Source organism: Salvelinus sp. IW2-2015, linkage group LG20 (genome assembly GCF_002910315.2).
Source record: "Salvelinus sp. IW2-2015 linkage group LG20, ASM291031v2, whole genome shotgun sequence".
In the NCBI taxonomy this organism is placed as follows: domain Eukaryota; kingdom Metazoa; phylum Chordata; class Actinopteri; order Salmoniformes; family Salmonidae; genus Salvelinus; species Salvelinus sp. IW2-2015.
This window is the reverse complement of record NC_036860.1, coordinates 49040132-49051568: the sequence shown is the minus strand read 5'-3', so window position 1 is coordinate 49051568 and position 11437 is coordinate 49040132. Positions and strand designations below refer to the sequence as shown.

Below are 11437 nucleotides of genomic sequence, written 5' to 3'. Positions count from 1 at the left end.
TTTGGCACCCCTGGTATTTCGGTTTAATTCAGTCACATTCTATAAACACAAACATGTTATACTATGATTTACATGTTCTGTCACTTCTCATGGAAAGACCGAACTGAATTCTAATTTCCTCTAGCTAAGTGTTCCAGCCATTTTCTCCTGTACCTCCATATTTGTTTTCCTAAACCCCTTGCTGTCAACGTGTTATCATTTGAGTCATCACGACATGGTTTGCACATCCTGCCAGTCAACACACTTGGTACAAACTGAGCTGCCACTCTTCCTCAGGCACTGTAAATTTGACTTTTGCCACTCTTGTCTAGCTGTTTCAAACCTATCCCTGGCTTGGTGAGTCATCTCTGGCTGCCCRTTCAAAGAGCCATGATGAGTCATAAAGATGCACCATATCTCTGCAGTGATGTCAATCCTACCTGTCCCTGACCACAACCACTTTCCCCTGAGTGGCCTGCTCTACCTTGGAGAAGTAGTAGCAGTCTAGGCATTGGATAGGGTATGGAATCTAGGAGGAGAGTGGGAAAATGTGGTGGTATGGTTGGTTTGTTTGCAGCCAGTTAGCCTTGTGATAGAGGTGACTCAGCTTGCGGTGCTTTGGACAACCAATCTAGCTAATGCACTGGAGATTGGAAAGGTGAGTCAGATTGCCAGCTAGTAACAATACTTAGCGCTCCTCTGCTGCATGTCGCTTCAGCACTCCCAGAGAGACTGCACTGCAGTGATGTTGAGTTTCTGGATGGAAGCAGACAAATTGATCAATTTGGATTATAAAAACCAAGTGTGTTACTTCCCCTGGAATGTTGAAGTCACCTCAGCTTTGCACGTGTCTGAAAACCGTGATAATTACATTCAGCATCAACCAGCCACTTTTTTCTCCAGGGAAATTAGTATCAGCATCACTGTCTGGAGGCTGAATGCAATAAATCTGAGGAGGCTATTTAAGTGCGTGAGGTTTATTATCAAAATGACCATACAAATTCAGCATTTTTGAATATGAATACAGAGATCATGAAAATTCATGATGTTTCTCTAGTAGCTCCGGAACAAGTTCAGACACAAAATAATTCCACCTAAAGAATCCCAACAGATTACTGTATTACAATTTACAATCAAAGCTATGGTATATGAAAGTACCAGATTACTGCAGTTACATTTACATTAGACTTTCATCAATATTGAATTGGTTAATCACAAATACATCCGCTACATCTATAGTTCACTAATCAACAATAAGGTTGCGTACGTTTACATTGTGCTTCAGATTCAATTGCCCGTTAAAGTAACTCACTGCCATGCCTGTGCTGAAAATACATGTTGTAGGTCTTTTACAGTACCTCTTGTGTATCTTATACAATGAAGTGCCACACCCTGGGAAATAACAATTGCTGTGAGTGTCATTGTCGCACATGGTCAACTTATAACTATCTGTAAATACTACCACGTAAGAGAAATTGAGGGGTGATAGTTTAAACCACTTTGGAATCTCTCATCTTAATGACCCTGATTTTTGCCCTGATAAATTACCTTTGTCACTCATTAGACACTAAAACATTCACCAAGGATGCAATCAGACATTGTTAACACCCAGATAACAAATCAATATGTACTCCACATTTTCCCAATACCTAAGCACAGCTTATGTCATATCAAGATTTGTGATTACAATACAATATTAAACAAGTATGATCACTTCAAGAAAGTTAATTCACTTAAATTGAAGAACTGARGCTATATTGAGTTTCTCTAAAACACAGCAGGCTTGATCAGATACTGTCTCATTTGTACATTGTGTGTTGTGATTTGTCTATATGGTATTTTTAATTTGAAGTGTTTCTACCTTCATCCACTGCAGCATACTTGACCCTCATCTACCTCACTATAGTATATTTAAGCAATATTGCCTGAGGAGGTGTAGTATATGGCCAATATACCACGGCAAAGGGCTGTTCTTAGCCACGATGCAACGCGGACACAGCCCTTAGCCGTGGTATATTGGCCATATATCACAAACCCCAGAGGTACCTTATTGCTATTATAAACTGGTTACAATGTAATTAGAGCAGTAAAAATAAATGTTTTGTCATACCTGTGGTATATGGTCTGATATACCATGGCTGTCAGCCAATCAGCGTTCAGGACTCGAACCACCCAGTTAATAATATAAGAAACGCTCGGTTTACACTTCATACAGTATTTCTGTGATGTTAAACAACTTTCTCATTAATTGACAATCTAGGATCCCCCGTCACAGGAAGGTGACAAAGGACTTGTTTGACATTGCAGCCGACAGATCTACAACTAATTTTGCATCATAAATACCTACTCATTATTATTTGTAAATCATTCAGTCAACATTTACCCACAATGCATCACAGATTGTATGCTCTTGAACACGGCCAAAGCCTGCCTGCCTGCCCTGCTGATGCAGCTGAAACAACCATGTAAACGGTTCTTTCCCTCTGACATTTTCCCTCACAGCTATTCTCTCTCCCATTCAAAACAAAAATGTACGGTGTCGTGGTGGCCAGCCTTTATCTAAAGAACTCCAATCCTCCCTATTCTGTGTCCACTGTCTCTCACATCATAGGCAGTGTCTTTTCAAAGCATTGAACAAACTGTGCTCATGCAGCCTGTTTTCTTTTTAAAATCTATTTTGTGCCTCTGGTTACAGAGTAGAACCATATAGAACGCAGCCTGCATGCTCTCCCCCACTCACATGCTGGGACCTACACCAGGCCGGTCTGCATGTGGACATGTAAAGGGTAGGGGTGGTAAAGGAGGGGGGGCTGTGCTGCCTGGGGAATGTAGTAGCTGCTGAATATGGGGTCAGCCATGTAAGGTGCAGGCTGGTAGAAGCAGGTGACGTTGGCAGTATTGGGAATGGCATTCTGTTCCCCCAGCACCCTCAGAGCCAGCACAGTGATCATATTGAGTGTCTGCCTCCGCTCATGTCCCATCAGACACACTGTACTCTCATCTATCACCCGACGCAGGGTCATCAGAAAGTCATATTTGCTCATCTCCTCGTCGCCAATAAAGTGGCAGCGCAGGTAGGCCTCGATTTTGCGCTGCTGCTCGCTGAGGTCAGGAAAGTCAATAAAGAAGCGGGAGCACATGTAACGCTCAAGGGACTTGATCTCTGTCTCACTGGCTGGCCTGAAGTTCCTCACGAGCAGGTCACTGTACTTCAGAAGTCCACCTCCTCTGATCTCCTCTGGGTTATGGGTGGCAATGAGTCGGAAGCGCAGGTGATCCATGGCTTGCTCAAAGTCACCGTACATGCACTCTGCTACCACAGTGATGCTGACCCTGTCTTTTAAGGCCGAGCTTGGCCCTGGAAAGACTGTGGTTGTGTCTGGTGGCCCTGGTTCCTGAGCAGCAGCAGGCTCAGACTCTGGGACTCTGTCCCCTGTGGTTTGAAGGGACACTGATTCCTGAYTAACTTCTGAGTCGGGAGGCTTTTTTGAGTATTTCACTCTGACTATTTGTTCTATGTTGTGGGGTGATATGTTTTTATCTTGGGATGAAACAGCTGGAGTAAGGTGATCTGTGAGTGTTTTAGTGCTCTCTAAGTTCCTCTGTCTGGACCCTGAGGAGGATGAATAATGGCCTTGATCAGTGTCTATTAAAGAGGGATTTGGTTGTATTGTTGGGAGTATTTCTATAGGCTCAAACAGCTGTGTTGTAAGATCTGACAGATCTTTTAACAAAGACCATTTTTCAGGGAGTGATGAAGTGCTGCTCATCTTTCGTGACATCTTCCTTAGAGATTTAGGTGAGGGGCAAAAGTCAGGGACAACTTGCTGGGATGTGTCATAGGTTTTCTTGGCTGGGGGAAGGAATGCATGTTCAAGGTGTATGTTTTGTGTGACAGCAGTGCAGTCTTGGGATGTGGATTGAAGTATCACCTGAAGTTGAGCTTGCTCTTGTTGCAGTGCTGAGTTCGCTGTGAGCAACATGGGGGATGAATTGATGTCTTTTGACTCAGAAATTAATGACTCCTCTGTGTTATTTTGAGGGTCTACAGATGTATTTGGCACCAGAGGTTCCATCTCTTCTGTCATTGTTTTGGAGGATATAACTGAGAGGTAATCTGTATTCTGAACAAATTGTATTTTTACTGTATCAACCGTTACCACCACCTCCTCTTCTACCTCTTCCTCGTCCTCCAGAGATCCCAGGTCTAGCTCTGCTTTCTCTAACACTTCCTGTTCCTCTTGCATTCCAGTTGCATGCACATCCATAGGATGCGATGATTCTTCCTTTTGAACAATAACCTCTTCACTGTGGCACAGACTGTCAGTGAAGTGTGTCATCATTGAGTCATTGTCTTTATCTTCTTTTAGATTCACAGAGGTGGAAGGGTACTGGGGTTCCATTATGGTTTTCTCTGCCCCTCTATCCAGATATAACACATTGCCATTGTGTAACTCCAATCCCTCACACTGACCCTCTTGCCTCCTCTCAGTCTCCCAATATGACTCCAGCATATGGTCCAATATAATCTGGAAGGAGTCCACACTGAATTCAAACTGTCGTCGCAGGGAATTTACGAACCTGAGCTCCACAGTCTTACCCCTGTTATTGGACAGTGAGATTAGGCTCCAGCGGTCGTGCTCATTGAAGACCTTGACCATCTTCTGTACGTAGGCCTCCTTCATGGTGAGGCAGGTGATCTTGCGTCTGTTGACCCCACGGGGAAGGAGGTCACGCAGGCTGCCCAGCACCACCTCCTTGATAACCTGGAAGTCCTCCTGTCTGGGCAGCTCCACTCCAAAGATGATGTCCAGGTCTCTGTAGCCCGTGCCGTTGTCCCTGACCATCACATAGCTGGCGGTGGAGCCATTGAGGCGGATGTCCCTGACCCTGATCTCCCTCTCCACTAGCCGGTCCTTCACTACGTGGATGATGTCCTTGGGTCTCACCTCCAGGGTGGGGAAGTTCCCTCGGCCGTGGATGTGGATCACCTCTGTCAACACCTGGTCCAGAGTCTGGACTTGCTCCAGGGTCAAGTTGTGGAATCTTCTATCCATTTGGAGCTCCATTATCTTGGGTTTACCTGCAAAAGGACACAATATTGTATTTGGAAGAAGCTGGGTAATTTCATGCCACAAAATGTGTGTTCAATGGGAAAGATTCTAATGCATTTTACAACAAGTGAAGAAATACTATCATTCATTCACATTGAGTTCAGGGGATGTCAATGTCAACTCTGAAACACAAGAGACACCAAAGGCACAGATTGCACCATTCCAAATTAAAATAGGTGTGTTGGTACTACTAAGCATAAGATAGTGCCTCAGCAGGATACAAGGCACCATCTATGGAATATGCTGTAGGATGCCTCCAACTCACAAATCTTGCCAGTTACTGTCACACATGTGCATTACCCCCCCCCCCCCCCCCCCCCCCCCCCCCCCCCCCCCCCCCCCCCCCCCCCTTTACACCTGCTTGAACACATGGGGGTGGAAGATGTAAAATGAAAAATTCAGCAGGAAAGTAACCAGCTAGGAACTTCCTCTCAGAAGAGAAGTAATATGAGCAAAACTTGTCCTTGTTGTTTTTGTTCGCACAACATCCTCTGGTCCAAAGGTAATGGTTTTATTTTCAACTGCTTAATTTGTGTATTTTAAACTTAGTGATAAATGAACTCATTGAATAATAAATACTCTTGGCTGTCTATAAACAAATCAATAAGGCTACATAAACATTTAGAAATGATATCCCACAAATAAGATTAGCCTGATGTAGCCTACTTTGACACAGATTTAACGTGAACAGTGGTATGAGGTCAACAGCTGGGATATGTATTGGTACTTTCCTACAAAAGCCAAAAGTTTGCATGGACAGTTCTTATGGAATCCATCATGTACTAGAATAATAGTCGCATGCTGCAGAATTTTAGTCTCATGTGCAACCCCTTCTCGCCCGCGCGCCTGCTCCCACTCTTTAGATAAAACCATATGAGTCATACAGTCACTGAATAAAGCACCCCTCGCCGCGTCTTCTGGATTTTCTGCATGCGTGTAAAAAACATCGCCACTTCTCACATATTCCCATTGTTGTATATTTGAGATTTATTCTATACAAATATGGTATATCAAGCAAGGAGTGCCGTTGTTGATAATCAGAATCGATCAAGTAAAATATTGCGTAGGCTATAAATCTGTTCTCTTGAGTTTTTATTTTACAGTCCTTATTAGGCTAAGTACTCAACGACGTGATGCCGCGTATGCACAGTCTATGCAATTTACCTAAATAATATTTACAAACCCTTTATTAGCCTAGTGAACACTCACAGGACACTGAATAGACCACGCACGTAGACTACATAAACATGCTTAACAACAGCTAAATAATTTATTGAACAGAAACTAATAAAATATACAAAATAAAACATTTTGGTGAGTTTAGTCTACACCTCTTCTCCCACGTCTTCACCTGATGCAATATTGTTAGGTATAATTTACACACTGGCCAACATTGTTTGCTATTGTTTAATCCATCCATGGACAATGCAAATCATTAGCCTATCAAATGTACATATTTGTTTGATCCGTTTACATTCAAATTGTATAACACACAAACCTTACGTATTTCGAAATTATTCCTGTATCAAATGTAACATGACAATGATCATGCAATTAAATAATTGACTTACTTAGTTAGCCTACTCACCTAACTGGTGGATGAAATGGTAAACTTAGCCAAACTATAGTGATAAAAACAACAATAAGTGATATCCAACAGGTTTAATTGGATCTCCGAGTCGTAGACACAATTCGTAATCTTGCGAAGCTGTAGGTTCGTGCGTGATCGCTGTCCAACAAAACAGTGGTGCTGAAACAAACTGAAGTTCAACCACGCACTGTTTTCTCAACTGGGAGCGTAATGTAGTTTCCATGGCAATCTGGCGTCACGATTTTACGGTAACTGAACGATACTCTGATTGATAGATAATCCCATAATGAACAGACAATCTACAATATATATACAAAAGTATGTGGACACCCCTTCAAATTAGTGGATTCGGCTATTTTCAGCCACACCCGTTGCTGACAGGTGTATAAAATCCATCATTGGATGCCACCTTTCCAAGAAGTTAGTTCTGCACTGCTAGATCTGCCTAGGTCAACTGTAAGTGCTGTTTTTGGGAAGTGTAAACAATTAAGAGCAACAACGGCTCAGCTGCGAAGTGATAGGCCACACACGCTCACAGAATGGGACCGCCAAGTGCCGAAGCATGTAGCGAGTAAAAATCATCTGTACCAAGTTCCAAACTGCCTCAGGAAGCAACGTCAGCGCAAGAACTGTTTGTCGGGAGCTTAATGAAATGGGTTTCCATGGCCGAGCAGCCAATGGTGGCAAGCCTAAGATCACCATGTGCAATGCCAAGCGTTGGCTGGAGTGGTGTAAAGCTTGCCGCCATTGGACTCTGGAGCAGTGGAAACGCGTTCTCTGGAGTGATGTTTCCATCTGGCAGTCCGACGGACGAATCTGGGTTTGGTGGACTCCAGGAGAACGCTACCTGCCCGAATGCATAGTGCCAACTTTAAAGTTGGGTGGAGGAGGAATAATGGTCTGGGGCTGTTTTTCATGGTTTGGGCTAGGCCCCTTCCAGTGAAGGGAGTTCTTAATGCTACAGCATACAATTACATTCTAGACGATTCTATATTTCCCACTTTGTGGCAACATTTTTAGGCAAGGCCTTTTCCTGTTTCAGCATGACAATGCCTCCGTGCACAAAGCGAGGTCCATGGTTTGTTGAGATCAGTGTGGAAGAACTTGATTGGCCTGCACAGAGCCCGGATGTCAACCCCATCGAACACCTTTGCGATGAATTGGAATGCCGACTGCGAGCCAGGTCTAATCGACCAAAATCAGTGCCCAACCTCACTAATGCTCTTGTGCATGAATGGAAGCAAGTCCCCGCAGCAATGTTCCAACATCTAGTGGAAAGCCTTCCTAGAAGAGTGGATACTGTTATTGCAGCAAAGGGGGGACCAACTCCATATTAATGCCCATGATTTTGGAATGACATGTTTGAAGAGCAGGTGTTCACATACTTTTTGTTATGTAGTTTATCTATCAAGGTTTTCATACCCCTTGACTTATTCCACATTTTGTTGTTACAGCCTGAATTCAAAATGGGTTAAATATATCGTTTTTTTACCCATCTACAAGTAATACCCCATAATGACAAAGCAAAAACAAGTTTTTAGAAATGTTATCAAATTTATAAATAAAATAAAAAACTGATCACATTTACATAAGTATTCAGACCCTTTACTTAGTACTTTGTTGAAGRACCTTTGGCAGCGATTACAGGCTCGAGTCTTCTTGGGCATGACGCTACAAGCTTGGCATACCTGTATTTGGGGAGTATTTCCCATTATTTTCTGCAGATCCTCTCAAGCTCTGTCAGGTTGGATGAGGAGAGTTGCTGCACAGCTATTTTCAGGTCTCTCAATAGATGTTCGATCGGGTTCAAGTCCGGGCTCTGGCTGGGCCACTCAAGGACATTCAAAGACTTGTCTCCAAGCCACTCCTGCGTTTTCTTGGCTGTGTGCTTCGGGTCGTTGTCCTTTTGGAAGGTGAACCTGAGATTCTGAGCGCTCTGGAGCAGGTTTTCATCAAGGATCTTTCTGTACTTTGCTCCGTTCATCTTGATCTTGACTAGTCACCCAGTCCCTGCCACTGAAAAAACATCCCCACCACATGATGCTACCCCCACCATGCTTCACAGTAGGGATGGTGCCCGGTTTCCTCCGGATGTGACGCTTGACATTCAGGCCAAAGAATTCAATTTTGGTTTCATCAGACCAGAGAATCTTGTTTCTCATGGTCTGAGAGTCTTTCGGTGCCTTTTGGCAAACTCCAAGTGGGCTGTCATGTGCCTTTTACTGAGGAGTGGCTTCTGTCAGGCCACTCCACCATAACGGCCTGATGGGTGGATTGCTGCAGAGATGGGAGAACCTTCCAGAAGGACAACCATCTCCACAGAAGAACTCTGGGGCTTTGTCAGAGTCACCTCCCTGACCAAGGCCCTTCTCTCCCGATTGCTCAGTTTGGCCGAGGGGCCAGCTCTAGGAAGAGTCTTGGTTGTTCCAAACTTCTTCCATTAAAGAATGATGGAGGCCACTGTGTTCTTGTGGACCTTCAGTGCTGGAGACATTTTTTGGTACCCTTCCGCAGATCTGTGCCTCGACACAATCCTTCCTCGGAGCTCTATGGACAATTCCTTTGACCCCATGGCTTTGTTTTTGCTCTGACATGCACTGTCAACTGTGGAACCTTATATAGACAGCTGCTTTGTCATTATGGGGTATTGTGTGTAGAATGATGAGGGGGAAAAAATGTATTCATTCAATTTTAGAATAAGGCTGTAAAGTAACAATGTGGAAAAAGTCAAGGGGTCTGAATACTTGCTATATACAGCAATAGCTGAATAGGATGACATTGACTGGAATACAGTATGTAAACATAATTAAAGTGACTAGTGTCCCATTATTAAAGTGACCAGTAATTCCATGTCTATGTACATAGGACAGCAGCCTCTAAGGTGCAGTGTTGAGTAACCGGGTGGTAGCTGGCTAGTGATAGGGTGGAGGCCGGCTAGTGATGGCTATTTAACAGTTTGATGGCCTAGCTGTTTTTCAGTCTCTCAGTCCCAGCTTTGATGAACCTGTAATGACCTCGCCTTCTGAATGTTAGTGGGGTAAACAGGCCGTGGCTTGGGTGGTTGATGTCCTTGATTATCGTTTTGGCTTACCTGTGACATTGGGTGCTGTATGTGTCCTGCAGGGCAGGCAGTGTGCCCCTGGAGATGCGTTGGGCAGACCTCACCACCCTGTGGAGAGCCCTGCGGATGCGGGCAGTGCAGTTACCATACCAGGCAGTGATACAGCCCTACAGGATGCTCTCAATGGTGCATCTTTAAATGTTTGTGAGGGTCTTAAGGGTCAAGCCACATTTCTTCAGCCTCCTGAGGTTGAAGAGCTGCTCTTGCGCCTTCTTCACCACATTGTCTGTGTGGGGGGACCATTTCAGATTGTCAGGGATGTGTACGCCAAGAAACAAGAAGCTTTTCACCTTCTCCACTGCGGCCCCGTCGATGTGGATGGGGGCGTGCTCCCTCTGCTGTCTCCTGAAGTCCACGATCAGCTCCTTTGTTTTGTTGATGTTGATGGAGAGGTTATTTTCTTGGCACCACTCCGCCAGGGCTCCCACCTCCTCCCTGTAGGCTATCTTGTTATTGTTGGTAATCAGGCCTACGACTGTCGTCTGCAAACTTAATGATTGAGTTTGAGGCCTGCGTGGCCATGCAGTCATGGGTGAACAGGGAGTACAGGAGGGGGCTGAGCAACGACCCCTTTGGGGCTCCTGTGTTGAGGATGTTGTTTCCTACCTTCACCATGTGAGGGTGGCCCGTCAGGAGGTCCATGACCCAGTTGCACAGGGCGGGGTTCAGACCCAGGGACCCGAGCTTAATGATGAGCTTAGAGGGTACTATGATGTTGAAGGCTGAGCTGTAGTCAATGAACAACATTCTTACATAGGTATTCCTCTTGTCAAGATGGGATAGGGCAGCTTGCAGTACAATGGCGATTGCGTCATATGCATATCTATTGGGGCAGTATGCAAATTGAAGTGGGTCTAGGGTGTCAGGTAAGGTGGAGGTGATATGATCCTTAACTAGCCTCTCAAAGTACTTCATGATGACAGAAGGGAATGATAGTCATTTAGTTCAATTGCCTTTGCTTTCTTGGGTACAGAAAAAATGGTGGACATCTTGAAGCGGGGACAGCAGACTGGGATAGGAAGAGGTTGAATATGTCGGTAACACTCCAGACAGCTGGTCTGCACATGCTCTGAGGATGTGGCTGGGATAGTGTTATGGGAGTTTGTGTTATTGGGAAATTGCACTCCTCCAGGATTGGTGAATAAAGGCCTCGGTATCATTTAGGGGTGAATGAGCAGACATTCATAGAGCAGAGCAGGAGGAGCTTGGGAGGAATGCACTGGCTGCCGCAAAGAGGGGGAATATTATATCAGACAGAGGGTGAGTCATCCCCTCACTCACAGCCGTGATCCAGAGACGCAAACCTAATCATCAATCAAGCTCGATTCCCGCCCACTCCCCAGTTATGCCACCGCCAGCACAGCTTGTCTTTGAGGAGAACCCCCAGCACTAACCTGATTGGATTGTCTCTGCACTGACATACCACCAGAGATAAGGGATAGAGGGAGGAAAAGGCTGTGCACATAATAGATAGCAATATTGTGGCAAATGTAATAATCCTGAATAAATGTAATAATTCCAGAACTTTACACGTCCATTCAGACATCCACTGACAGAAATAAAATAGTTATTTTTTTGGGTTGTTAGTGACGTCAAATGCAACGCACTGAACGCACCCCCTGAACATGTGAT

General features: G+C 44.6%; 1 protein-coding gene across 1 annotated transcript; it reads right to left on the bottom strand.

The window, feature by feature from the left end:
- Positions 1 to 949: 949 nt before the first annotated feature.
- Positions 950 to 5085, bottom strand: LOC111980400 (uncharacterized). The gene has a single exon (XM_024011130.2). It carries the CDS (start codon positions 5046 to 5048, stop codon positions 2730 to 2732), a length of 2319 nt encoding a protein of 772 aa, XP_023866898.1. The 5' UTR covers positions 5049 to 5085; the 3' UTR covers positions 950 to 2729.
- Positions 5086 to 11437: the final 6352 nt, after the last annotated feature.